Source organism: Bubalus bubalis, chromosome 15, assembly GCF_019923935.1.
Source record: "Bubalus bubalis isolate 160015118507 breed Murrah chromosome 15, NDDB_SH_1, whole genome shotgun sequence".
NCBI lineage: Eukaryota > Metazoa > Chordata > Mammalia > Artiodactyla > Bovidae > Bubalus > Bubalus bubalis.
The window spans coordinates 81,549,644-81,577,111 of record NC_059171.1 but is presented as its reverse complement, the minus strand read 5'-3'; the positions used below and the strand labels follow the sequence as shown (position 1 = coordinate 81,577,111).

Sequence of the window (27,468 nt, the reverse complement as noted above, 5' to 3'; positions counted from 1 at the left end):
TCCCCCCAGGTAACCTCCCCCAGAACTCCCCCCAGGTAATCTGCCCCCCCCCTCAGGATTCCCCCAGGTAACCTGCTCTCCCCAGGACTGCCCCCCACATAACCTGCTCCCCCCAGGTAACCTGCCCAGGACTGCCCCCCGCCCGCAACCTGCTCCCCCCAGGGCTCCCTCCAGGTCACCTGCCCCCTGGCCAACTCCCCAGGTAACCTGCCCCCCCCAGGACCTCCTCAGGTAACCTGCTCCCCACCCCCTACCAGGACCTCCTCTCTCCGCTGGAACTCGGGCACCAAGGAGCGCATGCTCATCAAAGTTGCCGACAGGGAGCCCAGCTTCCTCTCCCCCCAGGGCAATGGCTACGCCCTGGACAGCCAGCCTGGGGGTCGCTCCCGCAGGCCCTCCGGAGGACAGCACTCGCCCAGCCTGCAGACCTTCACCCCTGACGCGGACAGCCCCGTCTTCTTCCCGGAGCGGAGGCCGTCGCCTTTCCCGAAGAGGGCTGAGCTAGGGAGCTGCTCCCCGCTGCTGGCCCAGCCCCGCCGGCCCACTGGAGACTCGCAGCCTTCCTCACCACGCTACGCCTACGAGCCCCCCCTCTATGAGGAGCCCCCCGTGGAGTACCAGGCCCCGCTCTACGACGAACCCCCCATGGATGTGCAGTTTGAGGCCGGCTCGCCCCGGCGGTCTCCTGGCCGCAAGCCACCCAAGGCAGCCTCCGCGTCGCCCTACCAGCAGCTGGTGCTCACCAGGCAGAAGTGCCCAGAGCGCTACCTGAGCCTGGAGTACAGCCCTGCCGGCAAGGAGTACGTGCGGCAGCTGGTGTACGTGGAGCAGGCCAGCTCCAGCCCCAAGCTGCGGGCAGGCCCGCGGCACAAGTACACGCCTCACCCGGGGGGCGGCTCGCTGTCCCTGCAGCCCAGCCCCTGCCTGCTGCGTGACCAGCGCCTGGGGGCCACGTCCTCGCTGGGGGTCGTGTCTGGGGACTATAGCAGCATGGAGGGGCCCGAGCTGCGGCCCGCCCCACCGCCCACGCCCCTGCCCCAGGCCCAAGACGATGCCATGTCCTGGTCTAGCCAGCAGGACACCATGTCTTCCACGGGCTACTCCCCCAGCACGCGCAAGAGGAAGAGCAGGAACCCCTCCGTGTGCCATGCTCCCAGCGCCCCGCCCGCCGAGGGCCCTGGGGACTGCGACCCGCTGGGCCAGCAGCCCCTGACGGAGGAGCGGCCTCTGTGTGGACCCGGCCTGACGCCCATGAAGCGCACAGAGGGGGAGGCGGGGGACGGGGAGGGCCACCGGGGCCCGGCTGAGCCCTTCCTGGCACAGGCCCGGCTGGCCTGGGAGGCACAGCAAGCCCACCTGCACATGAAGCAGAGGGGCAGCTGGGACTCGCAGCAGGATGGCTCGGGCTACGAGAGTGACGGGGCGGTGCCGCTGCCCATGCCCGGGCCCGTGGTGCGTGCCTTCAGTGAGGATGAGGCGCTGGCCCAGCAGGAGAGCAAGCACTGGCAGAGGGGTGCCTTGGACAGGCTCGCCTTCCCACAGGTCCTGCTCGAGAAGAGCGTCTCCGTGCAGACCAGCCTGGCCTCCCCGGAGCCCTACCTGCACCCCTCTCAGGTAGGCGCTCACAGGCGGGTCCTGGGCAGGGGTGGGGCAGGTCAGCACCCCAAGACGTGTGTGGCCTCACAGTTTCTGGCGGGCCTGAGGACAGATGGTGGATGGCCGCTGGGGTCTCCACCAGCACAGAGATCTCTCACCTCGGCTCCTGCTAACCAGGGGGCCAAAGGCACATCCTGATTCCAGGACGCAGAGGCAGCCACCCACCCTCTGCTCCCTGAGCCTCTGCCTCCCACCTATGAACAGGCACAGTGAGAAGCCGTGCAGGTGGAGTGCCGGGCCCTCCTTGGTGGTCAGAGACTCCAGGGCCAGGCTCCTTAGGTGCACCCCCAGCCCTGATGCAGAAGACATGCCATGCCCAAGAACCAGGACGTCTTAGGTGGCCAGTGTCCCCTGGGGCACCTTAGTGTACTCCAGATTGGAGCGTTCAGAGCAGCGTCTCTGTCTGTGGCTTGTAACACAGGAGGGCATCAGGACAGACGGGCAGGGTGGGGGCGGGTGGTGGGTGGGGTGTGGGCAGCTGCATCCTGTGGCACCCAGCTCCCAGCCTGATCTGGAAGAAGGACACGTGGGCTCCAAGGGCCTGACTGAGGTCCATGCCCGGTGCTGCCGGGGGAGGTGGCTTCCTGCCCCAGGGGTTGGGGAGGCCGTGCAGGTGTGGGCACGACCTGCCAGGAGAAGGAGGGGCCAGGGGCATTCCCCCCTGCCTCTGATGCCTGGGAATCCTTGTGTCTTTGTTGGGGAGGTGCAGCAGTGGCGGCCCAGAGAAGGTTGCGTTCCTCTGTCAAGCACGGTTGAAATCTGGGGCTCTCTGTGTCCTTGAGGGGCTGCCCTTCCCACTTGAACCAGCAGAAGCCACAGCGCTCTCCCTCTTGCCCACCCTCACGCACGGTCGGCCCCCTGCCTGGGGGGCCGTGTGAGTCCGGGATGCAGTGTCCCGTGGGCCGCACGAGCACCTCCTACTCCCAGACTGCTGGCCCCCCGACCCTTGGTCTTTGGACCAGGGTGGGTGCCTCCCAGAGGCCAAGCCCCCAGGGAAAGGTTGGTCCCGTCTCAGCCTTGTGAGGCACTTAGACCAGGGTGAGGATGGCGGACCATGGGCGAATGGGCAGACAGGTGAGGACAGCAGACATGGCTGAGGCGGGCAGACGGGTGAGGAGGGCAGACGGGTGAGGAGGAGGGACATGGACTGAGGCAGGCAGACGGGTGAGGAGGGCGGACATGGACTGAGGTGGGCAGACAGGCGAGGTGGGCAAAACCGTGGTGAGGAGGGTGGACATGGACTGAGGCAGGCAGACAGGGGTGAGGCGTGTGGATGGGTGAGGTGGGCAGACGGGTGGGGAGAGTGGACATGGATTGAGGCAGGCAGACGGGTGAGGAGGGCGGACATGGACTGAGGTGGGCAGACGGGCGAGGTGGGCAGACGGGTGAGGAGGGTGGACATGGACTGAGGCAGGCAGACGGGTGAGGCGGGCAGATGGGTGAGGAGGGCGGACATGGACTGAGGCAGGCAGATGGGTGAGGAGGGCAGGCATGGACTGAGGCGGGCAGACTGGGATGAGGTGGGCAGAGCTGAGTCCCAGGCCTCTCTCCTCCAGCAGCGTTTGGGCCTGTGTGGGGTGGGGGCCACACCTCTCTACTGGCTGGCTCATGTGGGCCCCTCTGTCCCCCAGTCTGAGGACCTTGGCACCTGCGCCCAGTTCGAGAGCAGCCGGCAGGCCCGGAGTGTGATGCCCAGCGCCAGCTGCGTGTTCCCCACCTTCACTCTCCGCAAGCCATCCTCGGAGACAGACATCGAGAACTGGGCCTCCAAGCACTTCAACACCCACACGCAGGGCCTCTTCCGGCGGAAGGTGTCCATCGCCAACATGCTGGCCTGGAGCAGCGAGTCCATCAAGAAGCCCATGATCGTGACCAGCGACCGCCACGTGAAGAAAGAGGCCTGTGAGGTCTTCAAGTTGATTCAGATGTACATGGGCGACCGGCGCGCCAAGGCAGACCCGCTGCACGTGGCCCTGGAGATCGCCACCAAAGGCTGGAGTGTGCAGGGCCTGCGGGACGAGCTCTACATCCAGCTGTGCCGGCAGACCACCGAGAACTTTCGCCTTGAGAGCCTGGCCCGTGGCTGGGAGCTTATGGCCATCTGCCTGGCCTTCTTCCCACCCACGCCCAAGTTCCACTCCTACCTGGAGGGCTACATCTACCGGCACATGGACCCTGTCAACGACACCAAAGGTAAGAATGGCCCAGGCGGGCACTGGCTCTGCCACTGGCTCAGGGGCGGCTGCGGCAGGTCCCCTGCCTGGGCTCAGTGCTGGGCCCGCGGGCAGCAGGCACACAGAGGCACCGCCTCTCGAGGGCACACCCTTGGCTTCCACAGGGACGCAGGGTCCTCAGGGATCCCCTCTCAGCACGGAGGCCCTGAGGAGAGCCGCTCCAGGCGTGCCGCCGTCCCGGCCGCTGGCTGAGAGATGTGGCTGCATGTCACACCCGCATCCCCACCAGCCAGCGTCTGCTCCCTCAGAGGCCCCATCCCAGTGGCCCTGCCTGATGAGGGCACTTACTGCATCCACCCCGGCTGGGCTCACACTGTCCCTCAAGGCCATTTCAGGAGGGCTTCTGAGAGCAGCAAGGAGCTGGGCACTTGGCCCAGCACCAGGGCTGAGGCGACCAGTAGGCTGTTGTGGTGCTGTGAGCTGCGATGGCCTCAGCTGCGTCAGGGGTCAGAGGGTGGGAACGTCATAGCAGCAAGCTGCTGACGGCCGCCTGGGGCCGAGTGCAGGCTGCGTCTGGAGGCCATGTGTCAGGTCTGTGTGGCCCTGACCTGACCCGCGTGGGGAGGACGCTGGGCCACAGTCCTGCCAGCCAGGTGGTGCACGTCCTGGGCCTGGGCCAGCGCCAGGGTGGGGCTGCAGGAGCACGTGCCCGTGCAGTGGCCGTCAGCCACTCTGTGCTCCTGAGTGTCCTCTGTGCTGTAGATGGCTTGGGGCGAGTGGTCACCTGGCCTGGCCTGACTGGGGCCTTGCTCCTGCCCAGCCATGGGTGCCGAGGCACTTGCACACAGTGGGGAGGGCTGCAGGCAGTGTGGGTCCTGGGAGGCGCGTCAAGCACAGGGACCGTCCAGCACGCCAGCCGTTGGTAAGCACATCTCGGAAGTCTTGACATTTTCACTCAGGCGTGCACCTTTGGAAGCACGATCCCTGAACACCACAGACAGGCCTCCCAGGTTGCTCCCAGGGTGAGGCAGGTGGCCTGGGTCTGTCTGTCTCTGTCCTCTTAGACCTTCCCAGGCGCAGGTGGGCCCTCAGTAGTTTCATGGTTCACCTCAGCCTCTTTCAAAAAGGACTTGAAATGTCCCTGCTGTGAGCTGGAGGTTTGGAAATGTGTTTCCAGCGCTTAGCATGCAGCCCGCAGGGCTCCAGCAGTGCTGCTGAGTGAGCGGTGGACAGACGCCAGAGGCTCGGGGCCGGCCCCTCTCTCGCCGGGGCGCCTGTGCAGAGCCGGGCACTGTCCAGCAGGACAGTGCCGCTGGCTCCGCGGTCAGTGAGCCTCCGGCCTGACGTCTGTGCTGTGGGAGCCAGGCGGAATCGAGGCTCAGCCCGGCAGCCATGCTTGCCCAGCCCCAGTGGTCTCTGTCCACAGACCACACTGGGTCTGTGTGCTTTTGCAAGCTGGGCCCTGTGTCTGGGCTGTGGGGTCTGGTCTTACATCAGTGGCACAGGGTTGCCCTCCCGTCAGAGCCCTGTCTCCAGCTGTGAGACCCACTCCTGGGTGAGCACCAGCCCAGAAGAGCGGCCTTGAGAGAATGTGGGTGCTGGCCGCTGGTCAGAAAGACAGGCCCCCTCAGCCCAGGGGGACGAGCCTGTGCCTGGAAGGACATGCAGTCTGTCCCGGGAGCAGTGGTGAGGGCAAAGCTGAGCTGGCTCCCCCACGTGGGGCCTCACCCAGCTGCTCCCTGCCTTGGCCTCAGAAGCTGTAGTTCGTCTGCCAGCATGTGTGTGACGTCTGCTGTGTGGTCACAACCTCGAGGGACCAAGGTACCCCACAGTGAACCCAAGTTCATGTGAGCTCCCGCCCCCCTGGCTTAACCTCGTCTCACATGATCACATCGTTGTGCCAGCCACCCCCAGGTGACACAGCTTGTGTGCCCTGGACCCCCCGAGCATGCTGGCAGCACAGGTGTCCCGGGGGCTTGGCGGCAGCGCTCCGACTGCAGCTCCTGCAGGAGCCCTGAGGGATACTCAGTGCAGGCGCCTCATGCCTGCAGCAGGCGTTTATCCTCTGAGTAAAGATAGCAGGCTGGACACGTACATTTACTTGCATCCCACCTTGAGTTCATGGTAAAAACAGTGAGGGAATCTTTTAAAGACAAAAAAAGAAACCTCGCAAGGAAATGTGAAATACTGCAGTCACTATGGAAAATAGAATGGCAATTCCTCAAAAGATAAAAATATAATTAGTATAGGACCCCACAATTCCACTTATGAGTAAATACCCGAAATAACTGAAAGCAGAGACGTGAATAGATACTTGCACACCTGTGTTCATAGCACCATGTTCACAACAGCCAAGAGGTAGAAAGCAGCCAGGTATCCATTGATGGATGAACAGATTAAGTAGAATGTTATCTGTATATACAGTGGAGTATTATTCAGCCTAAATCAGTTCAGTTCAGTTTAGTCGCTTAGTTGTGTCCGACTCTTTGCAACCCCATAAACTGCAGCATGCCAGGCCTCCCTGTCCGTCGCCAACTCTCAGAGTTCACTCAAACTCATGTCTGTTGAGTCAGTGATGCCATCCAACCATCTCATCCTCTGTCATCCCCTTCTCCTCCTGCCCTCAATCTTTCCCAGAATCAGGGTCTTTTCAAATGAGTCAGCTCTTCGTATCAGGTGGACAAAGTATTGGAATTTGAGCTTCAACATCAATCCTTCCAGTGAACACCCAGGACTGATTTCCTTTAGGATGGACTGGTTGGATCTCCTTGCAGTCCAAGGGACTCTCAAGAGTCTTCTCCAACACCACAGTTCAAAAGCATCAAGTCTTTGGCACTCAGCTTTCTTTACAGTCCAACTCTTACATCCATACATGACTACTGGAAAAACCATAGTCTTGACTAGACGGACCTTTGTTGGCAAAGTAATGTATCTGCTTTTGAATATGCTATCTAGGTTGGTCATAACTTTCCTTCCAAGGAGTAAGCATCTTTTAATTTCATGGCTGCAGTCACCATCTGCAGTGATCTTGGAGCCCCCCGAAATAGTCAGCCACTCTTTCCCCATCTATTTACCATGAAGCGATGGGACCGGATGCCATGATCTTCGTTTTCTGAATGTTGAGCTTTAAGCCAACTTTTTCACTCTCCTCTTTCACTTTCATCAAGAGGCTCTTTAGTTCCTCTTCACTTTCTGCCATAAGGGTGGCGACATCTGCATATCTGAGGTTATTGATACTTCTCCCAGCAGTCTTGATTCCAGCTTGTGATTCATCCAGCCTAGCATTTTGCATGATGTACTCTGCATGTAAGTTAAATGAGCAGGGTGACAATATACAGCCTTGACGTACTCCTTTTCCTATTTGGAACCAGTCTGTTGTTCCATGTCCAGTTCTGACTGTTGCTTCCTGACCTGCATACAGGTTTCTCAGGAGGCAGGTCAGGTGGTCTGGTATTCCCATCTCTTGAAGAATTTTCCACAGTTTATTGTGATCCACACAGTCAAAGGCTTTGGCATAGGCAATAAAACAGAAATAGATGTTTTTCTGGAACTCTCTTGCTTTTTCGATGATCCAGCGGATGTTGGCAATTTGATCTCTGGTTCCTCTGTCTTTTCTAAAAACCAGCTTGAACATCTGGAAGTTCATGGTTCATGTATTGCTGAAGCCTGGCTTGGAGAATTTTGAGCATCACTTTGCTAGCGTGTGAGATGAGTGCAATTGTGTGGTAGTTTGAGCGTTCTTTGGCATTGCCTTTCTTTGGGATTGGAATGAAAACCGACTTTTTCCAGTCCTGTGGCCATTGCTGAGTTTTCCAAATTTTCTGGCATATTGAGTGCAGCACTTTCACAGCACCATCTTTTAGGATTTGAAATAGTTCAACTGGAATTCCATCACCTCCACTAGCTTTGTTCGTAGTGATGCTTCTTAAGGCCCACTTGACTTCACATTCCAAGATGTCTGGCTCTAGGTGAGTGATCACACCATTGTGATTATCTGGGTTGTGGAGATCTTTTTTGTACAGTTCCTCTGTGTATTCTTGCCACCTCTTCTTAATATCTTCTGCTTCTGTTAGGTCCATACCATTTCTGTCCTTTATTGAGCCCATCTTTGCATGAAATGTTCCCTTGGTATCTCTTAATTTTCTTGAAGAGATCTCTAGTTTTTCCCATTCTATTATTTTCCTCTATTTCTTTGCACTGATCACTGAGGAAGGCTTTCTTGTTTATGATGAACTGTGGACGAAGGTTCGTGACATTGTACAGGAGACAGGGAGCAAGACTGTCCCCAAGAAAAGTAGATGCAAAAAAGCAAAATGGCTGTCTGAGGAGACCTTACAAAAAGCTGTGAAAAGAGAAGCGAAAAGAAAGGAGAAAAGGAAAGATATACCCATTTCAATGCAGAGTTCCAAAGAATAGCAAAGAGAGGTAAGAAAGCCTTCCTCAGCTTAAATAGGGAAGGAGATTCTGGCACAGGTTACGATATAGATGAACCCTGAAAACACTAGGGTGAGTGAATTAAGCCAGACCCCAAAAGACAAATATATGAATCTACCCATGAGGTCCTTCCCTGCGTGTGTTCAGTTGCTCAGTCATGTATGACTCTTAGCGACCCCATGGACTGTAGCTCACCAGGCTCCTCTGTCCATGGAATTTCCAGGCAAGAATACTGGAGTGGCTTGCCATTTCCTACTCCAGGGGCTGTTCCCGACCCAGAGACCCAATCTGCCTTTCCTGCATTTCAGGTGGATTCTTTACCACTAGCGCCACGTGTCCCTGGAGCAGTCAAATTCGGAGAGACAGAACGGCGGTGCCGTAGGTTATAGGAAGGAGAAGTGGAGAGTTGTTTGAGCCGTAGTTCCCACTTGGGGAAGAAGCGCTGGAGGTGGGCGGTGGGGACACAGTGACACGAATGCGATTAATGATCTGAATGTGCACTTGAGATTGTTAGGATGGCAAGTTTTACGGTATGTATATTTTATTATAATAAAAATACTAAAACCCACCAGGACAAAGACAAGGGAAGAGGAAAAACAATCATGTTTTGGAAGCTGGAAAGCAAATGGACAAGCGGCGAGAAACTCACTTGGCAGACCAAGAAACATGGATCCCAAGCAGGCGGTGGGGAAGCTGAAAAGTTGAAGCAGTTGGCAAAGCCTGAGAAGTTCAGTAGCAGGGGCGAGCATCCTCCGCAGTGGTGTGAAAGTGGTAGTGACCGTGGCGCTGAGAACAGAGGGCCTAGCTGAAGGTCTGCGTGAGAAACAAAGCAGCCACACTTCAAGGATCTGGGTCTCAGAGCGGGTGTGTTATTTGCTCAGTCATGTCCGACTCTTTGGGATCCCATGGACGGTAGCCCGCCAGGCTCCTCTGTCCATGGGATTCTCCAGGCAAGAATACTAGAATGGGTGGCCATTGCCTTCTCTAGGGGATCCTCCCAACCCAGGGATCGAACCCAGGTCTCCTGCATTGCAGGGAGATTCTGTACTGTCTGAACCACCAGAGAAGCCTAGAGCATCTGGACTCAAATGTCAGCCACTTTTTAAAAATAATCCATATCCTGAGCCATGAAGCAAGTCTCAGTAAAAGTTAAAGAATATGAGTCAAAGAAAGTGTGTCCTCTAACCACAATGGAATTAAACTGACCATCAGCAGCACACAGATATCTGGAAAATCCTTGAGTATTTGGAAACTAAACATGATACTGAACAATTCATGGGTCAAATAAAAATGAAAAGAGAATATAGAAAGTATTTTGAACTGAAAGAAAATAGAAACAAAACATGTTAAAATTAGTGTGATGGAGCTAAAGCAGTTCTTAGAGGGAAACTTCCAGCACCTAATGTCTGTACTAGGAAATAGATCACGTAGCTCCTACACTGAGAAACGTTAGAAAGGAGAGAGAGAGGAAATTATGCCAAAAGTAAAGAGAACAAAGGAAATGATGATTAGAGTAGAAATCAATGAAAGAGAAAACAGAAAAAACCATCTGGAAAAATCAGTGAAACAAAAACCTGATTATTTGAGAGGTCAACAAAATTAACAAACCTCCATACAGACTGACCAGGACAAAAAGACATAAATTACCAGTTTCAAGAACGAGAGATGAAATCACTACAGATTCAACAGATGTTGAAAGGATAATAAAAAAATACTGTGAACAACTTTTATGTCAGTAAATTTGACAATTTAGAGGAAATAGACAAATTCCTCTAAGAACACAGACTACCAAAAATCACTCAGTAAGAAATAGATCAGATCAGATCAGTCGCTCAGTCGTGTCCGACTCTTTGCGACCCCATGAATCGCAGCATGCCAGGCCTCCCTGTCCATCACCAACTCCCGGAGCTCACTGAGACTCACGTCCATTGAGTCAGTGATGCCATCCAGCCTTCTTATCCTCTGTCGTCCCGTTCTCCTCCTGCCCCCAATCCCTCCCAGCATCAGGGTCTTTTCCAATGAATCAACTCTTCACATGAGGTGGCCAAAGGACTGGAGTTTCAGCTTTAGCATCATTCCTTCCAAAGAAATCCCAGGGCTGATCTCCTTCAGAATGGACTGGTTGCATCTCCTTGCAGTCCAAGGGACTCTCAAGAGTCTTCTCCAGCTCCACAGTTCAAAAGCATCCATTCTTCGGCGCTCAGCCTTCTTCAAGTCCAACTCACATCCATACATGACCACAGGAAAAATCATAGCCTTGACTAGACGGACCTTTGTTGGCAAAGTAACGTCTCTGCTTTTGAATATGCTGTCTAGGTTGGTCATAACTTTCCTTCCAAGGAGTAAGCGTCTTTTAATTTCATGGCTGCAGTCACCATCTGCAGTGATTTTGGAACCCAGAAAAAAAAAGTCTGACGCTGTTTCCACTGTTTCCCCATCTATTTCCCATGAAGTGGTGGGACCAGATGCCATGATCTTCATTTTCTTTTTTTTTTTTTCTTCGTTTTCTGAATGTTGAGCTTTAAGCCAACTTTTTCACTCTCCACTTTCACTTTCATCAAGAGGCTTTTGAGTTCCTCTTCACTTTCTGCCATAAGGGTGGTGTCATCTGCATATCTGAGGTTATTGATATTTCCCCCGGCAATCTTGATTCCAGCTTGTGTTTCTTCCAGTCCAGCGTTTCTCATGATGTACTCTGCATATAAGTTAAATAAACAGGGTGACAATATACAGCCTTTTCCTATTTGGAACCAGTCTGTTGTTCCATGTTTAGTTCTAACTGTTGCTTCCTGACCTGCATAGGAATTTCTCAAGAGGCAGATCAGGTGGTCTGGTATTCCCATCTCTTGAAGAATTTTCCACAGTTTATTGTGATCCACACAGTCAAAGGCTTTGACATAGTCAATAAAGCAGAAATAGATGTTTTTCTGGAACTCTCTTGCTTTTTCCATGATCCAGCGGATGTTGGCAATTTGACCTCTGGTTCCTCTGCCTTTTCTAAAACCAGCTTGAACATCAGGAAGTTCACGGTTCACATATTGCTGAAGCCTGGCTTGGAGAATTTTGAGCATTACTTTACTAGCGTGTGAGATGAGTGCAATTGTGCGGTAGTTTGAGCATTCTTTGGCATTGCCTTTCTTTGGGATTGGAATGAAAACGGACCTTTTCCAGTCCTGTGGCCACTGCTGAGTTTTCCAAATTTTCTGGCATATTGAGTGCAGCACTTTCACAGCATCATCTTTCAGGATTTGGAATAGCTCAACTGGAATTCCATCACCTCCACTAGCTTTGTTCGTAGTGATGCTTCCTAAGGCCCTCTTGCCTTCGCATTCCAGGATGTCTGGCTCTAGGTCAGTGATCACACCATCGTGATTATCTGGGTCGTGAAGATCCTTTTTGTACAGTTCTTCTGTGCATTCTTGCCATCTCTTCTTAATATCTTCTGCTTTTGTTAGGTCCATACCATTTCTGTCCTTTATCGAGCTCATCTTTGCATGAAATGTTCCTTTGGTATCTCTGATTTTCTTGAAGAGATCCCTAGTCTTTCCCATTCTGTTGTTCTCCTCTATTTCTTTGCATTGATCGCTGAAGAAGGCTTTCTTATCTCTTCTTGCTATTCTTTGGAACTCTGCATTCAGATGTTTAAATCTTTCCTTCTCTCCTTTGCTTTTCGCTTCTCTTCTTTTCACAGCTATATGTAAGGCCTCTATTTCATATCTATTTCAGAAAAATCATATATCTACTAAAGAAATTAAATTAGGACTTTAAAACTCTCCCACAAAGAAAATGCCAGGCCCAGATGGCCTCACTAGAGAATTATCACATGCTTGCTTGTGTAGCAATTCTTTACCAACTCAGAAAACAGAAGTGGAAGGACTGTCTCCCAGTTCTCTCTGTATCAAAATTAGAAAAGAACATTACCAAAAATTTGAAAAAAAAAAGCACAGATAGTATCCCTCATGAACATAGTACAAAAACTTAACAGTATTTTTAACTAATTGAATTCAATAATATATTAAAACGATAACGCATCTTGAGTATGTGGGGTTTATCTAAGAAAGGGAAAGTTGGTTTAACATTCTAAAAATCAGTCAGTGTGATTTGTCATATTAGCAGAATAAAAAAAAATCATATGAGCATATCAATAAGTGGAGAAAAAAGCATTTGACAAAATCCAGCATTCCATTCCTGACAAAAACTCTGAACTGGGAAGAGAAGGCAGCCTCTCCCACCTAGCTACCTGTTTATTTGCCCAAGCCCTGTCAGCGAGGGCAGTGCCACCCCGTACAAGTGAGCACAGCTCACCAACAGCTCTTGGTCTCTAGCATTTTCTATGAGACAGAACCAGTGCTCTTTGGAGAAGCAACTGATTCTAAGGGTGGGGTTGGGAATGTACATATTGTTCGGTTGCTAAGTCGTGTCGGACTCTTTGTGACCCTGTGGACTGCAGCACGCACGCCAGGCTTCCCTGCCCTTCACCATCTCCCGGAGTTTGGTCACACTGATGTCCGTCGAGGGGAGGAAGTGCTGGAAGGGATGAGGGTTGACACAGGGCTGTGTTAGAGAACACAGCTCCCGGGGCCAAAGCTGGAGCACTGAACAGCAGAATAAAGCATATTGGGTTATAACCCAAAGTGTTATTAGGTAAATAACAGCTTCCCCATCCAGAAGAATTACGAATAATATATGTAGGTAAGAGGGTCCACCGTGATGGGAGGTAGCTCCCACCTCGGTGTGGACCGTGCACCCCAACTTCCTTCTGGAGCGTGGGACGGGGGAGGAGGGGCTGTGTCAGCAGTGCCGAGTGGGAGGCGCCCCGACTGGCCAGAGAGGGGAGCCCGGCGCCCCGCCTTGCTCAGCGCCCCCTCAGCCATGTAGGAACCCTACGGCTGGCCTGGGGCCTCCGCAGGGTTGTCCCCACCCCTTCCATCCTGTCGGCCAGAGGGTCAGGAGCTGACCACAGTCCCTCGCCTCTGCCCGCGGGCATCTTGCTGGCACTTCCCCAGCCACGTGGCCCGGACAGGCCCTCACACCCACCCCTGTCCTGGGAGTGTGAGCAGGACACTCGCCTTCACCCCTCAAGGAGCCCCGCAGGCTGGGTCGTCACCCACCAGCCGCCCGGGGTCAGCACCACCTGGGGCCGTGTGGGCTCGTGTTCCTCTGTGTTCTGTGGCCTCACCCTGTGTTTGCTCCCCAGTGACCCAGCACATGAAAGCGCTCCTGGAAAGGAACACTAAGAAGAAGTCCAAGTTGAGAAAGAAACCCAAGCCTTATGTTGAGGAGCCGGATGGTAGGGCCTCTCCCGCAGCCCGGGCGCTGCGCTGCACAGCTCTGCTCTCCGGCTCGGCCGCCTGGCCCCCTCTCTCTAACCACTTCCGGGCTGGGGCGCGGGGGCACTAACTGCCAGGCCTCCTCCAGAGGGGGCTGAAGCCTGCTTGTTGACAGGGCTTCCTGGGAGAGGCCGCGCCACCCTGTCTCGGCTTCCGCGATGCTCGGGACACTCTCCGGTGTGCATGCTGGGCGCACAGTGCGGAGGGGCCTGCTGGAGGCAGCCCCTGGTGTGGGAGTGCCCTGGGGGCCAAGCCGGGCCTCGGTTCCCTGGCAGAGCCCCCAGCACACTCGGGGGTTCCCCAGCCTCCCTCCCCCAGCATTCCCATCCCTGCCCTTCTGGGCCCTGGCTCAGGAACCCCACCCCTGCCCAAGCTCCAGGGAAGCCTTGTTAGCTCAAGGCTGTGTACCCTCTCCCACCAGGAGAGCCAGTGGTGCATTGCTGTGCCATGAACTGCCCCTCTTGGCACCAAGATCCTGGGACTAGCTCCCAGCCTGCCTACACCCAGTTACCCACATTTTCCCCACTCTTCTTCCTCTGGGAAGTGCCTGGCTGTCTGCTGCCTGTGCCAGGAGAAAGGAGGCAGCTGCCATCTGGGATTCCAGGGCACCCTTGGGCCACTGTTGTCGTGGGTAGGAGCAGGTGGGGTCCTGAGCTCCTGCCCAAGCCAATCCACAAGAGCAGTGCCGCCATGAGCGGGGTTGGAGGTGATCGGAGCCCTGAGTGGGTCAGAGAAGGGAGCCAGACCCTTGGGACCCTGCAGAGCACATGCCAAGAGGCAGCAGGTTCTGGCCACACTTGGTGGCCTTTGAGGTTCATGGCCTGGGCCCTGGCACAGCAGCAAGGCTCTGGGAGAACTGCTTTGTCAGCCTCTGGACGCGGGGCTCAGAGCAGAGTCCCCCCACACTTCCAGAGGGTTCCCTGGGCTGGACGCTGGGCACTGAGCAAACGCCCCATAGTCTTGGCCCAGGAGGATGTGCCCTGGGACTCCAGCAGTGGTGGTTCTCAGCTGAGTCCTCACTCGGCCAGATTCCGGGGTTGGCCTAGTGGGCACCCGTCCCCGTCCGACAAATAGGGAGTCAGGCCAGGAAGGGCTGCACCACCAACCCTAGGTAAGAGGTGCAGGAAGCCCCATGAGACCTGTGGCAGGAGGGCGGGGCAAGTCTGCCCGTGGGCCCCAAGCCCAGGGACAGAAGCAGTCGCCCAAGGGAGAGGGGGCTTGCACCCAGGACGGGGAGAGGGAGCGCTGCTGCCAAGTGCTCCCAGTGCTCAGGGTGCAGCCCAGGTTCCTTTTGCTTGAGCGCCATCCCTTCTCCCTGAGCCCAGAGCTTGCCCACGTGGGCCACATGGGCCAGGGGTGGAAGGTTCCAAGCGCTGTGTTCCAAGTGGGCTAATGGGAGGCAGCAGCTAGGATCTCTGCCAGGGGTCTGTGGGTCCCCAGGGACCTGAAACAGATTCTTCAGGGTTTAAACATCTAGAAGAAACATTCATTTTCATTCTGGTTCCTCTAAAATAGAACTCCGTCACCAGTAACGACAGCTGTTCTGTGACAACTAGAAATGAAAAGGTTTTCATGGATGAGACATGTTTGTGTTCTTCACACTGAGGTTCAAGGAGCCCCACGTCCTCAGACATCTCAAGAAACTGCTTCCTTTGAAAAAGACTCTGTGTTTGGATTTGAGGCTTGGGGCCAGAGGCCCCTAGGCAGGTGGCACTCAGCAGAGGCAGAGTCTTACAGGGAAGGGGCCTGACCTGAGCCTGGGGGCACATGGTCCAGCCCCTCTATCCGTGGCCTGGACAGCCCGGCCCAGGTGGCTCCTCTGTCCTGTTGCTCCTTCCCTTGCCTGCCTGGGCCAAGAAGGATGTGCCCACATTTCAGACCCTCCTTGGACTAGGTCTCCTCCTAGCCCCTCTCCCTTCAAATCTGAAAAGACCCCGGCCAAGGTGCTCGAGGCCTTGCTCTCGGATTGCTGGCTCTGCCTCCCTCCATGACCACCAGTTAGAAAGCCTCCCTCCTTGAGAAAAAAGACCCATCCTCCCATCACCTTCAGCCCTCAGGCAGAGCCCTGAGTGGTTCTTCCCCAGCGTTGCCCTCCCAGCAAAACCCAGGTTCAGGACTTGGGGCATCCACTCCCACTATCCCCCTTCCACATGAGCCAGGCCCTGCGCCTCCCTCTCCCTGACTCCCACCCAGGCAGCCTTCAGCCACGTGGGCATGGGACCCTGCAGGCTAAGGCCTCTCCCTGAGCTGCCCAGGGCCTCCCTCTGGAATCAGAGCTACAAGAAGGCCTGCAGTCCAGCCAACCCAGAGCTCCGTCCTGTGTAACCCTGGGCAGTGGGTGCCAAGTGCCCACAGGCCTGCTGCACACAAATCCCCCTTCTCAGGGGTTCCCCAGGCCCTGCCCTATCCGGCCTGCCACTTCTCCAGGGAAACACCACACCCCCAGGCCTGCCCTTACTCGCTAGGGGGAGGGTTGGGTGGGTTGGCAGAGGGCTTCCTTCTGCATTCTGGCTCCTCTGGAGGGGAGGGCAGTGCCTCCTTCCCTTCCACATAGGTTTACTTCAAAGCACAGCCCAGGAGAGTAAGGCCCTGGGTGCCCACGTTCTTACAAGAGCCACTTCTCCTCGCCCCTCTTGCTGCTTCCTCTCAGTCACTGGTTGGCCTGCAGCCCCTGCTCTTACATGTCCACACCAAGCCAACTGGTACCATTCTTTTCCAGGGGTGGCAATAAGCACATATGCCAAGTACTGTTACCACAAGCTGCAGAAGGCAGCCCTAACTGGGGCCAAGAAGGTATGAACTCCCTGCATTGCCGGGGAGAGGTGGGTGGGCACCCTGTGCTGGTGAGGCCCAGACAGAGTCCAGCGGGAGGTGGGGCTGCAGACTTGGGAAGGGGGCAGGTGAAGTGAAGGGCTCACCCTTCAACCTCTCACAGGGCAAAGGGTGCCACTTGGAGCTTCCGGTGCTGTAGGTGGCCCAACAGGAAGCCGCCGTGTTGACTTGGGGGCCAGGGAGTTGGGGTGCTCTGGCTAGGCAGAGGCCTGGGGCTCACAGGAGAGGCGGGTGAACCAGGGGTAGGCCTTGCAGGGGTGTCAGGGGACAGAGGGCTGGGTGCTTGGCCACACTGGCACAGAGTGCTGGGCTGCCTTTGCAGGGGCTGAAGAAGCCCAACGTAGAGGAAATTCGACATGCCAAGAACGCGGTCTTCAGCCCGTCCATGTTTGGCAGCGCGCTGCAGGAGGTCATGAGCATGCAGAAGGAGCGCTACCCTGATCGGCAGCTGCCCTGGGTGCAGACCCGACTGTCAGAGGAGGTGCTCGCACTCAACGGCGACCAGACGGAAGGCATCTTCAGGTGCCCTGCAACCTGGGCCCCGGGTGTGGGGGCCTCGGGTGTCTCCACCAGTCTTGGGCAGTCAGGGCCACTGGGTACTGGGTCCCTGCCTCAGAGGAGCACTTCCAAGAGGCCAGCACGCTGGAGAGAGGCACCTTGGAGCAAATGGAGAGGCTGGGCATAGGACTGTTCCCCCTGAACTACGTCATGCCTGAATCCAGGCAGGGGAGCTGGTCTGGGACAGTAATCCTTCAGAAATGGCCACCAGGGCCCCAGAGGGCACTTGGACGACAGCCATGGGCAGGGCTGGGAAGGATGCAGCAACTCTCAGCAAGGACCCTCACCTGTGCGTGGAGATGATAGCCCTGCCCCACGGGGGTGGCACGTGGCCAGCCACCTGCCATCATGACTCACCTGCCCAGGACAGTTGGGGAAATGAGCTTGTGGGTTTGGGCCTCAGGGATCATTCTGAGGAAGGGATCTGCATGGGGGTAGTCAGCAGCAGGATGAGGGCCTGGGGCAGGGGACCCCAGCCACACCTCCCCTCCGGTAGGAAGGAGGTCATTCGGGCAGAGAGGGGTCATGAAGCCCTGAGCTGGAGGAAGCCCAGCTCCTCCTCCCTGAGACCTGCCATGTGCTCGGCAGAGTACCTGGGGACATCGATGAAGTGAATGCCCTGAAGCTACAGGTGGACCAGTGGAAGGTACCTACAGGCTTGGAGGACCCCCACGTCCCAGGTGAGCCCCCAGCCCCGTCAGCAGGAGCAGCTGGAATGGTTAATTAAGCCCTTCCTGCTTCCCATGGAGAAGGGGCAGCCCTCTGATCCATTTCCAGTGCAGAGATCCACTGTCGTTGGTCAGTCTTCATGGCTCAGAGTGGCTGTACAGCCCTCTTGATAAATCCTCTCTAGAACATTTGCATGTCCTTCAGGACAGTGTCCCCCACGCTCGGGGTCAATCCTGACGGTCAGGACTAGGAGCCCACTGGCTTCCAGCCAGGTAGCCCTCACCACTGTGTGGACACCTCCAGTCTGGTTCTGCCCCCTCGGCGCCAGCACACAATCACCGCCCCCCACGGTCCGGTTCACCCCTTGCTGCTGCCGGTCCCCGACGGCCCCACATGGCTGAACAGCCCGCGCTGCGTTCTCAGCGTCGCTGCTGAAGCTGTGGTACCGGGAGCTGGAGGAGCCCCTGATCCCGCACGAGTTCTACGAGCAGTGCATCGCGCACTACGAGAGCCCGGAGGCTGCCGTGGCCGTGGTGCACGCGCTGCCCCGCATCAACCGCCTGGTGCTGTGCTACCTCATCCGCTTCCTCCAGGTAGGCGGTTGGCGCCCCGCCCCCTCCGCGCTGCGCCCCGCCCCCTCCGCGCCTGGCTCGGGCCCACTCGCCGCTCCCCCGCAGGTGTTCGTGCAGCCTGCCAATGTGGCCATCACCAAGATGGACGTCAGCAACCTGGCCATGGTGATGGCGCCCAACTGCCTGCGCTGCCGCTCAGATGACCCGCGGGTCATCTTTGAGAACACTCGCAAGGAGATGTCTTTCCTGCGCGTGCTCATCCAGCACCTGGACACCAGCTTCATGGAGGGCGTGCTATAGCGCGTGGGCACCGAGGGACCGAGGGTGGGGACAGAGCCTGCCCGGGTGCGCCTGGGCAGGGGGGCACGCGGGGAGGGGGGAGGGGATGCCCCAGTCGCGGAGGTAGCATGCCGGCTCCGCCCATGCCCGCCCCAGCCCTGGAACCCCCATCTCCCCCACCCTGGCCCTCGGCCTGAAGGCGCAGCCGGGGCAGAGGAGCGGAGGGAAGGGCGCCTCCGCCCCGCCCCCGGCCTCTGGCTGGTTCATTAGGTGCGACCCCGCCCATCGCCAGCCGCAGGTCGGTCGCGAGAAAGTGCCTTCTGTTTCCTGGAGCCAAGTGACACTGCCCCTCCCGGCCGGCCCGAGAGCACAAGCCGCCCTCCCTGGGGCAAGCCGTCTGGCTGGGTGCTGTGCTCAGTCTGGTCCCAGCCCGGCTACCCCTCCCTTCCTCTGCCCTCCCTCTGTCCTGGGGGTCTCCTCGTCTGCGACTTTAACCCTCCCCAATTTCTCCCGCCCCCTACCCTACCCAGCACCCCCCCACCCCTCCCCGCCACCTGTGGCTTCCAGCGTGGTGACTGCACAGGAATTTGGGGTCTCCAGGGCTCTGGACTGTCCACCACCAGAGCAGAGTCCGGCCGGTCCAGGGCCCAGTAGGCTCTCTGGGCGGGAAGGAGCCTCCAAGCCAAAGTCCTCCGGGGTGGGGGGCAGGGTTGGGCAGGCATTCTTGGGGCAGGGTGGGGGAGGGGCGAGAATATTTTTTCTTCGTGTAACTATAAATGCAGAATCTATCCCGCATCCCAACCCGCCTGTGTATAGAGATATAAATAGAGCGAAAGATATAAGAACTAAATTTGCTAATGACATAATCTTAACCCAAATGCTATTTATTTCTTGAGTCGTCCTCCCCCATCCTCTGCAGACAAGTTGCTATCATTCCTTCATTTTCTTCTCCACCTTCTTGGCTTTGACCAAAAAGCGAATCCTGCCCTATCCCCGTCCAAGACCTGCAGCAGATGAGAGGGCAGGAGCCCAGAGCGGGGGACCAGAGGGGCACCAGAGGCTGTCCTTCCTCGAGTCCAGAGCGCGCGCGGGCAGGGTGAGGATAGGGCGGCGGAGGTACCTAGACTCTGTACATTTTCCATTTTGGAATTTTGGGTTCCAATCGTTGTAAAACTTAATTTATCCCCAGTTTATATATATATATATTTTTTAGAGTTGAGTTTTTATTTATTATTAAAAAATCCCAGCCCTGCCGAGGCCCGGTGTCCCCCTGGGAGAAGGTCCTGGGTCCGGTGGTCTCGAGGCTTGGGTACCGGCAGCCCGGCCAAAGACTCGCTCTGACGCATGGACTCGAGAGATGAAAACACTTTGTGCGAATAAAGTACGTATGGACACTTACGAGTCTGTCGCCTCCCATTCCTTCCAGTGGCAGCGAGGCAGCTATCAGCAGCCAGTTGCCGGTGTGGGCACCTGGGTGGACGTAAGGTCAAGGGAGAATAGGGGAGGGGGAGCAGGGAGGGGTTCGGGGAGGAGAGGAAGGTACCTCCAGGGGATGGGGCGAGGCACCTGACTCCACTTGAGCCCGTAAGCTCTGCTTGATTGCCTGAGGCTGGGGTGGGGACGGCGGGCGGGATTCTGACCAAGCTGGCGTAGGCTTTCTGGGCGGTGTTTATTCACCACCTGCCCTCAGCAGCCACCCTCGCATGCAGGCTGCCCAGCCGGGCCGGCTTCCTGAGGGCGGGGGTACATTGCACGTACCTCGCTCACGTGAGGACAGCCAGTCTCCGCGAGCGGAGGGACAGGGCCTGCATGCCCAGCGAAGTCCAGGCCCAGCCTATGTCCCTGTTCCCGAAACCGACCGCACCTGCGTCTCACACTAGAACCCCAACGTCGGGCGGTCCCGCTCGCCACCCTTTCCCCAGCCGGAACGCTGGGCGGCGTGCCCCTGACGCCTAGAGTGTCGGAAACGCCTGGGATTGGGAGGAGAGAGGAAGGTGGTGGGGGTGGGTGGCGGACGAGCTCCTTGGCCGCAGACGGAACCCAACGCACGAGGCCATGACCGCCGGGGGACCGGTGTTCCCACAGCACCTGCCCCGCGTGACCTCCGGCCGTTTCCGGCGCAGGAGGATGTGGGCGATGAGTGGGGCTCTGCGGCCCTGGGCTCTAATCTTGGCGCGGTCCCCGGGAGCCCGGACCTACGCTGGGGGCGGGAGCGTCTCCTACACGCAGGGCCAGAGCCCAGAGCCTCGGACGCGCGAGTACTTTTACTATGTGGATCATCAGGGCCAGGTGGGCGGGGGCGGGGTCTTTACAGTAAGGCAACCCGGTCTCCCGGGTCGCGCTGGAAACACTAGGACGCGCGGCTATGGCCCCAAAGGGTTAGGCCCCCAGAGGACAACGTCCCGCGCCTGGCTGCGCTCTGCGGGCTTTGCATCCCCCGGTCCTGCGTCCCCCGCCGCCGCGCCTGATTTGGAAGCCCTGGCGGTGGCATCCACCATACACACAAGGAAGCAACTCAGCCTCTGCGGAAGAAGTGGCACATCTCATTAGAAACTAAAAGGGAGGAGGGAAGAGGCGCGGAAAGGGCATGCCAGCTGAGAGAATCTGTGCTTGAGGAAGTAAGGCGGGGGGCGTGGGATAGATGTGGGGAGGTCGGCAGGGCTCCCAAGTTTATCTTCCACGCGCCTCCCTGCACATGGTGTGCACAGACGAGCAAAGAAAGTGGACATCAGCCCGGGCTCAGGCCCACCAGGCCCTTCTCGCCCTGGGACAGCTCTCTCGAGCTGTTACTCAAGGGCCACGGTCTGCTTCTCTGCAGCTTTTCCTGGACGACTCCAGAATGAAGAACTTCACCACCTGCTTCAAAGGTACCGATGCTCCTTCCACCCCACCTTCCCTCTTCCTTCGGGAAAGGCTCTTAAGCGTTCGCGCTGCCCAACCTGCCAGCCGTCCTGCCCGCGTTAGGAGGCTGGCCGTACTGTGCTTAAAAGCCCCTTAACTGAAGTGAGGCCTGGGTGGCTGTCCGACAGCCGGCACAAGCCCTTGATGTGGCCCAGGGAGAGCCGCCTGCCCTGGGGCAGTAGGGCCCGGGGGACTCGGGGTCTGGCGTGCTGAGCAGTCACGCCCTTTCCCCCTCCTCCCCACAGACCCGCAGTTCCTGGTCATGTTCTTCTCCCGCCTGAGACCCAACCGCAGCGGGCGCTACGAGGCCTACTTCCCCTTCCTCTCGCTCTGCGGCAGGGAACGCAACTTCCTACGCTGCGAAGACCGGCCCGTGGTCTTCACGCACCTTCTGGCCGCGGGCCCTGCGCCCCAGCGCCTCTCCTACTGCGGCGGCGGCGAGGCCCTGGCTGTGCCCTTCGAGCCGGCGCGCCTGCTGCCTCTGGCCACGAATGGGCGTCTCTACCACCCAGCGCCGGAGCGCGCGGGCGGCGTGGGCCTGGTGCGATCGGCCCTGGCCTTCGAGCTCAGCGCTTGCTTCGAGTACGCGCCAGGCGCGCCCGAGCTGCCCTCGCACGTGCGCTGGCAGGGCCGCCGTTTCGCACTCACCATGGACCTGGCCCCACTCCTGCTTGCTGCCCCGCCGCCCTGAACCGCGGGCCAGCAGCCGCTGGCACCCGCAGCGCCCCGGGCCGTCAGGCTGCGCACGCGCCACCCGGAGAGCGCGCCGGCCGAGTGCGCGTGCGCGGCGAAGGTGCGCCGCGGCCCCGCCCCGCCGGCGCTGTCCGAGGTGGCGCCGCGGACCGAGTCCCGACGCCGGCAGGGGCGGGGTCTCCGGGGCCCTACTCCCTCCACACACCCCCGGCCTGGGGAGTTTTCGTCCTCTGGTCTGCCCGGCCCTCGCGACGGCGGATCGGGGCGGCCGGGCGGGAGGCGCGGGGGCTCCAGTGCGCGAGCCCGAGCGGCGCCCGTCCCTCCCCCGCCGGGTGCTGCTCTGTGGGCCGGGGTTCGGCGGGGGAGCCGCGCCGCGGGAGCGTCAGGTGAGGGGGCGCCCGGCCCAAGGTCAGCGGGCGTGGGGCGGGATCAGGGCCCATCCTGGCTCTGTCTCTGTCGACTACTGCGAAGGGCGTGCGACCTGACGGGGACCACGCCCTGCCCTGAACCTGCCCTGGACAGACCACGCCGGAGGGGATGCAGGGGGCGCCTCGGGAGATCAAGGTTCGGGCCTCGCACTGCGCAGAAGAGCGAAGCAGGGCTTCCTCCATTATCCCTTCACTCACCCCTCCTCGCACAGATGGGCCCCCTGGAGACTGACAGCTGTTGCCAAATCCAGTATGTTACACCCCACCTCCTACCCAGTCAGATTAGGAGGGTTTCCGCAGGGTTAAAGTATTTCTGAGCTAGCCTCCCCTGCTGTTCCTGCTTGAGTCCTCAACCATGCCCAGGCCAGCTCTTCCACACGTATCAGCATCTACGGGGTGTCCACGTGAGCAGCAATCCTCTTAAGTCCTTAAGAAGAGGCCAAGAATCTTCTCTGAGAGGCCTTGCCGCTGAAAGCTGGGTGGGCACTCTAGGCCAGCCCTTTTGCTGAGGGAAGCGGGTCCCAGAGGCTGAGAATGCCCCCCAACTTCTTGGGGTTCACACACATTCTGAGACATCTGGGAATTGCCTCTGCCTAGACCAAAGCAATTACATTAAAACTTTCACTGTGCTTGCTTGTGTTCAGTAATTTTAAATAACCATGTGAGTTAAATTTAGAGCAAGATTTAAATAAACACCAAGGCCACTTGGTAACTTTCCACATGACACACTCTTCCTGGTAGGAGACCTGGTGAACTGGCAGGTGTTCGGAGCAGAGACCATTTGAAGTGGAGGCTAGCTGATGGCACACCTCAGCCCCACCATCCAACTGGACTCATTGTGCTTTGAACTGGACTCATTGTGCCTTGAACTAGACTCAGGTCTTCTCTTTCTAGGATCACAGCTGCATGTGTATAATCCCCAAAACAAAACACTACACACTCCTTCAAAGTCCAGGAGGTCACTGAGCACAGAACCTACTTGGCAAACTACACTAGAAACACAGTTGGTGACCCAAGGTTCCTTCTTTCACAGCCCAGTCATCCCAAGGACCCACCTAACCCCATGTGGGGTCAGCATGGCCCCACAGCTGATCTGGCTTTCCTATTTGTCTCATCCTTCAATTCTCTAGCAAGTTCCCTGAGAAAAAGCTCTAATTATAGCTAAGCTGTTCTACCCACTCCCACCCCAAGTAGGGCAGGGCTAGAGGCTGGACAAAAGTATGCCTCCATTTTCCTGTGGCTGGTGGCCCTCCCCCACCACCCACCCGAGGCCAGTTGTGCCCATGTCAAGTCACAACAGGAAAATCCGAGCGTTGGGGACACAGCATGAGTTCTAGGGATAAAAATGACGAGAGTAAATTCTGGATCAAAATTAGGTGAGGACAAGGACAAACACTAGCAACAGGGAGACTTGTGCCCTGTCCTGAGGTTACGCAAAGTACCCCTGATCTGGGCTCCATATCTTGAGGTTTCATGCCAGTGCTCAAGAGTGAGTTCATGCAGACCAGGGGATGTGTCTGTTCAGAGCCTATTCTTTCCCTTCTAGTCCATGCTTTGGTGACTGACCCTGAACTTTACCCACGTGTTCCCAAGCCCATACCAGTCTCTTGCACCTAAGATCCAAGGAGTGGCTGGATGTTGGGTTGTAGAGGGCACTTCAGTCCATGTGTCCACATGCATGAGCAGGAAACCCTTCAGTACCAGGCAGATGGGGGATGGGGAGAGAAAAGTGTTGGGGTGGCATAGGCTTCCTTCCTGTGGCCTGTGTGGCGAGACTCTGAAGACAAGAGAAATTCTAAATTGAAACCTGATGCTCCAGATCTTTGACTTTTTTTTTTTTTTTTTTAAAGCTTTTTATAAAGGAAGGCAATGAAATTTTATTTTACCAGTTTCTTAAACCGATTTCAAGCTTCAAAATTCAGACACGGTGTGTGCCTCCATTCATGCTTTTCGCTGGCTCTCAAATGTTAGGGACAGGCCTGCCAACCTGTGTTTCAGGAGTTGCATCCCACCGGGGCCGGACTGTAGGGAGGCTGCTGGAAAGGCTGCAGGCTTGTGGCCCGCGGCCGGTCCCGCGGGAGATGGCCCCAGGGGCGCCTGCACTGCTGCTACTGTCGCTGCTGTCTCTGCCGGGTCTCCCGCCTCGCGCTGCCGCCTGCCCCGCCGCCTGCCGCTGCTACAGCGCCACGGTGGAGTGCGGTGCTCTGCGACTGCGCGTAGTCCCGCCTGGAATCCCACCCGGGACGCAGGTGGGCACCGCGTGGGGCTGCCGGGCGGCGGTAAGGGGTGCCAGCGAAACGGAGGGACGGGTGTGTGAGCCTCCCCGTGGGTGAATGGGGCACTCCAGGGAAAAGAAAGACCCCTTCAGATGGGTAAGCGCCGTCTCTCCCTCCGATACAGACGCTGTTCCTGCAGGACAATAGCATCGCGCGCCTGGAGCCGGGCATCCTGGCGCCCCTCGCCTCCCTGTGCCATCTCTACCTGCACAACAACAGCCTACACGCCCTGGAGTCGGGTGCCTTCCGCGCGCAGTCGCGCCTGCTGGAACTGGCGCTCACTGGCAACCGGCTGCGCGGCTTGCGTGTCGGTGCTTTCGCAGGCCTGGCCCAACTGCGCGTGCTCTACCTAGCTGGCAACCAGCTGGTACAGCTGCTGGATTTCACCTTCCTACACTTGCAGGTGAGGTGGGAGGAGTGTGCAAGAAGGTCCTCCTGCCCTGCCACCTGCCCTACTGGGCTGGAGTAGTGAAGGGGAGAAAAGGCAGCCCAGGCTAAAGAAGGGGACCTGTCCCCCAGGGCCCTTTTCTCTGATGATCTGTCTCTGCTTCAGCGACTGCAGGAGCTGCACCTGCAAGAAAACAGCATTGAGCTGCTGGAGGACCAGGCCCTGGCTGGGCTCTCCTCACTGGCACTGCTGGACCTCAGCAGGAACCAGCTGGGCACCATCAGCCGGGAGGCCCTGCAGCCACTGGCCAGCCTGCAGGTCCTGCGCCTCACAGGTAACTCTTTCTGGGGGCAAGGGGCTCTCATGCAAAGGCATATTCCTTGGCCACAGTGGTAGCACTAGAGAGCCAGCCAGCTGTGGAAGGGGCTCCAGTGGCAGCCCTGGGGGGGCGGGCGGCACTACCTACCCACAGCCATGATAGAAAGCTGCTAAGAACAAGGGTAGAGTCGTAGTTGCCTAAGGGAGACAGAACATGTACAAGGCCCTGAACAAACCAGACAGAGCTGAGCAGCTTCCACATTACTGAGCCAGGAGAGGGCCTGCAGGAAAAAACTGGAAACATGACCAAGAGTGGGGACATTCCCTCCAGACAGCGCCTGAAGACAAAGCTGGCAGGATGTGCAAGGTCTTAGTGCTGGTGGGATGGCTATGTGGACAGAGGTTCCCCTCAAATAGCAAAACTTGTGGCAGGGAAACGCCAGGAACAGGAGCTTTCTCAGACTGGTGAAATGAATTGGACATGCATCACAGAACGGAGGTTGGGGTGTGTGTGGGGGGGGTGGGGGGGTGGGTGCTGCCCACTCTAAGGAGCCCCCTGTCAGAGAGAGGTGGCAGGGGTCCCCCACGGTGTTAGGTAAGGGGGCTCCTGCTCTTGCCGACAACCCCAACCGCACAGGCTGTGTTCCAGAGCACCCCTGAGCTACATGCCTGCTGCTGCTCCACCTACAGAGAACCCATGGCGCTGTGACTGTGCCCTGCACTGGCTGGGAGCCTGGATCAAGGAGGGAGGCCAGCGACTGCTCAGCTCCAGGGACAAGAAGATCCTGTGTGCAGAGCCCCCGCGCCTGGCACTTCAGAGTCTCCTGGAAGTATCTGGAAGTAGCCTCATCTGCATCCCACCGTCTGTGCACGTGGAGCCGCTGGAGGTGACAGCCAACCTGGGTGAGGACCTGCGGGTGGCCTGCCAGGCTTCAGGTTACCCGCAGCCCTTGGTGACCTGGAGAAAGGTGGCGCAGCCTCGCGAGGGTGCGCCTCGCGCCCAGGCGCAGCCAGAAGTTGGGTGGCGGGGCCCAGGAGGTCTCGGGGCCTCCGACACCGGCAGCGGCATGCTCTTCCTCACCAACATCACCCTAGCCCACGCCGGAAAGTACGAGTGTGAGGCCTCCAACGCCGGAGGCGCCGCCCGCGTACCCTTCCAGCTCTTGGTCAACGTGTCCCGGCAGCAGCATATGGCGCCCGCGCCGCCCCCGGCCGGCGGCCCAGTCAGCCACGAGCCCCTGCCCGAGACCGGCAGCATGGCCTTCCGTGCCCTGGGCCTGGCCACACAGACGGCCATCGCGGCTGCCATCGCGCTCCTGGCGCTCACGGCTCTGTTACTGGCGACCATGATCTGCCGCAGGCGGCGCAGGCGTAAAAAGGCGCCGGGGCCTTCTGGGGAGGGAGCGCTCTTCGTCAACGACTACTCCGACGGGCCCTGCACCTTCGCGCAGCTCGAGGAGCTCCGCGACGAGCGGGGCCACGAGATGTTCGTCATCGACCGCTCCAAGCCGCTCTTCGCCGAGGGCCCGGCGGAAGCGGCCGAAGCGCCTGGAGTCGCGCAGGGGCTCCCGCTGCAGCCCCCCTCCGCCTACGAGATCCACTGCTGAGGGGCGGGGCACGGGCTGATGACGTAGGTACCGCGGATTGGCCGGCTCGACTCACCCGCGCATGCCCCAGCTTGGTTAGTAAAGGGTGGAAGCTGCGCAGTGTAGCGAGCCGTGTATGCGGGTTTAGGGACGCGGGCGGGGCTGGGCGGGGCTGGGCGGGGCTGGAACACCTGCGGACCCCTGCAAATGAAAGTCCTGGGACGCGAATGGAGGGTGCCCGGGGATAGGCTCCCAGCACGCCACTGAGACCCTCCAGAAATGATTCCCCCACTTCCCAAATTAACCTGACCTCCAGCTCTGCATGTCTGCCTCTGGTCCCACCGCCCTTTGTAGGCCTGGACCTCTGAGATGTG

General features: G+C 58.1%; 2 protein-coding genes and 1 long non-coding RNA gene across 10 annotated transcripts in view; 2 read left to right on the top strand and 1 right to left on the bottom strand.

The window, feature by feature from the left end:
- Positions 1-18,649, top strand: part of ARHGAP39 (Rho GTPase activating protein 39) — a 57,472-nt gene extending 38,823 nt beyond the window's left edge. For 4 of the 6 annotated variants that reach the window (XM_025265651.3, XM_044928382.2, XM_044928377.2 and 1 more), the window contains 8 exons: positions 258-1,614; positions 3,288-3,849; positions 13,462-13,554; positions 16,314-16,387; positions 16,749-16,948; positions 17,573-17,664; positions 18,077-18,246; positions 18,331-18,649. In XM_025265651.3, the coding sequence (XP_025121436.3) occupies positions 258-1,614; positions 3,288-3,849; positions 13,462-13,554; positions 16,314-16,387; positions 16,749-16,948; positions 17,573-17,664; positions 18,077-18,246; positions 18,331-18,525 (2,743 nt within the window). In that variant the 3' untranslated portion in view covers positions 18,526-18,649. Of the gene's footprint in view, positions 1-257; positions 1,615-3,287; positions 3,850-13,461; positions 13,555-16,313; positions 16,388-16,748; positions 16,949-17,572; positions 17,665-17,921; positions 18,043-18,076; positions 18,247-18,330 lie in introns of those variants that run through there. The other 2 variants (XM_044928378.2, XM_044928380.2) reach the window with 2 other exon arrangements.
- Positions 18,650-19,367: 718 nt separating this feature from the next.
- On the bottom strand, positions 19,368-21,793 carry LOC102406631. Its single transcript, XR_328081.4, has 2 exons — positions 20,263-21,793; positions 19,368-19,974 (listed from the first exon to the last, which is right to left on the bottom strand). It is a non-coding gene; the product is annotated as an uncharacterized LOC102406631 (long non-coding RNA).
- Positions 21,749-27,210, top strand: LRRC24 (leucine rich repeat containing 24). Of its 3 annotated transcripts, none has more exons than XM_006064586.4 (5): positions 21,749-22,484; positions 24,416-24,775; positions 24,927-25,205; positions 25,356-25,524; positions 26,199-27,210. In XM_006064586.4, the coding sequence occupies exons 1-5, from the start codon at positions 21,897-21,899 to the stop codon at positions 27,113-27,115; spliced, it is 2,313 nt and encodes a 770-aa protein (XP_006064648.4). In that variant the 5' UTR covers positions 21,749-21,896; the 3' UTR covers positions 27,116-27,210. The 3 variants fall into 3 exon arrangements, with proteins under 3 accessions (XP_006064648.4, XP_025121439.3, XP_025121437.3); XM_025265654.3 differs by having other exon boundaries at positions 24,416-24,805; positions 25,365-25,524; XM_025265652.3 differs by having other exon boundaries at positions 24,416-24,805.
- Positions 27,211-27,468: the final 258 nt, after the last annotated feature.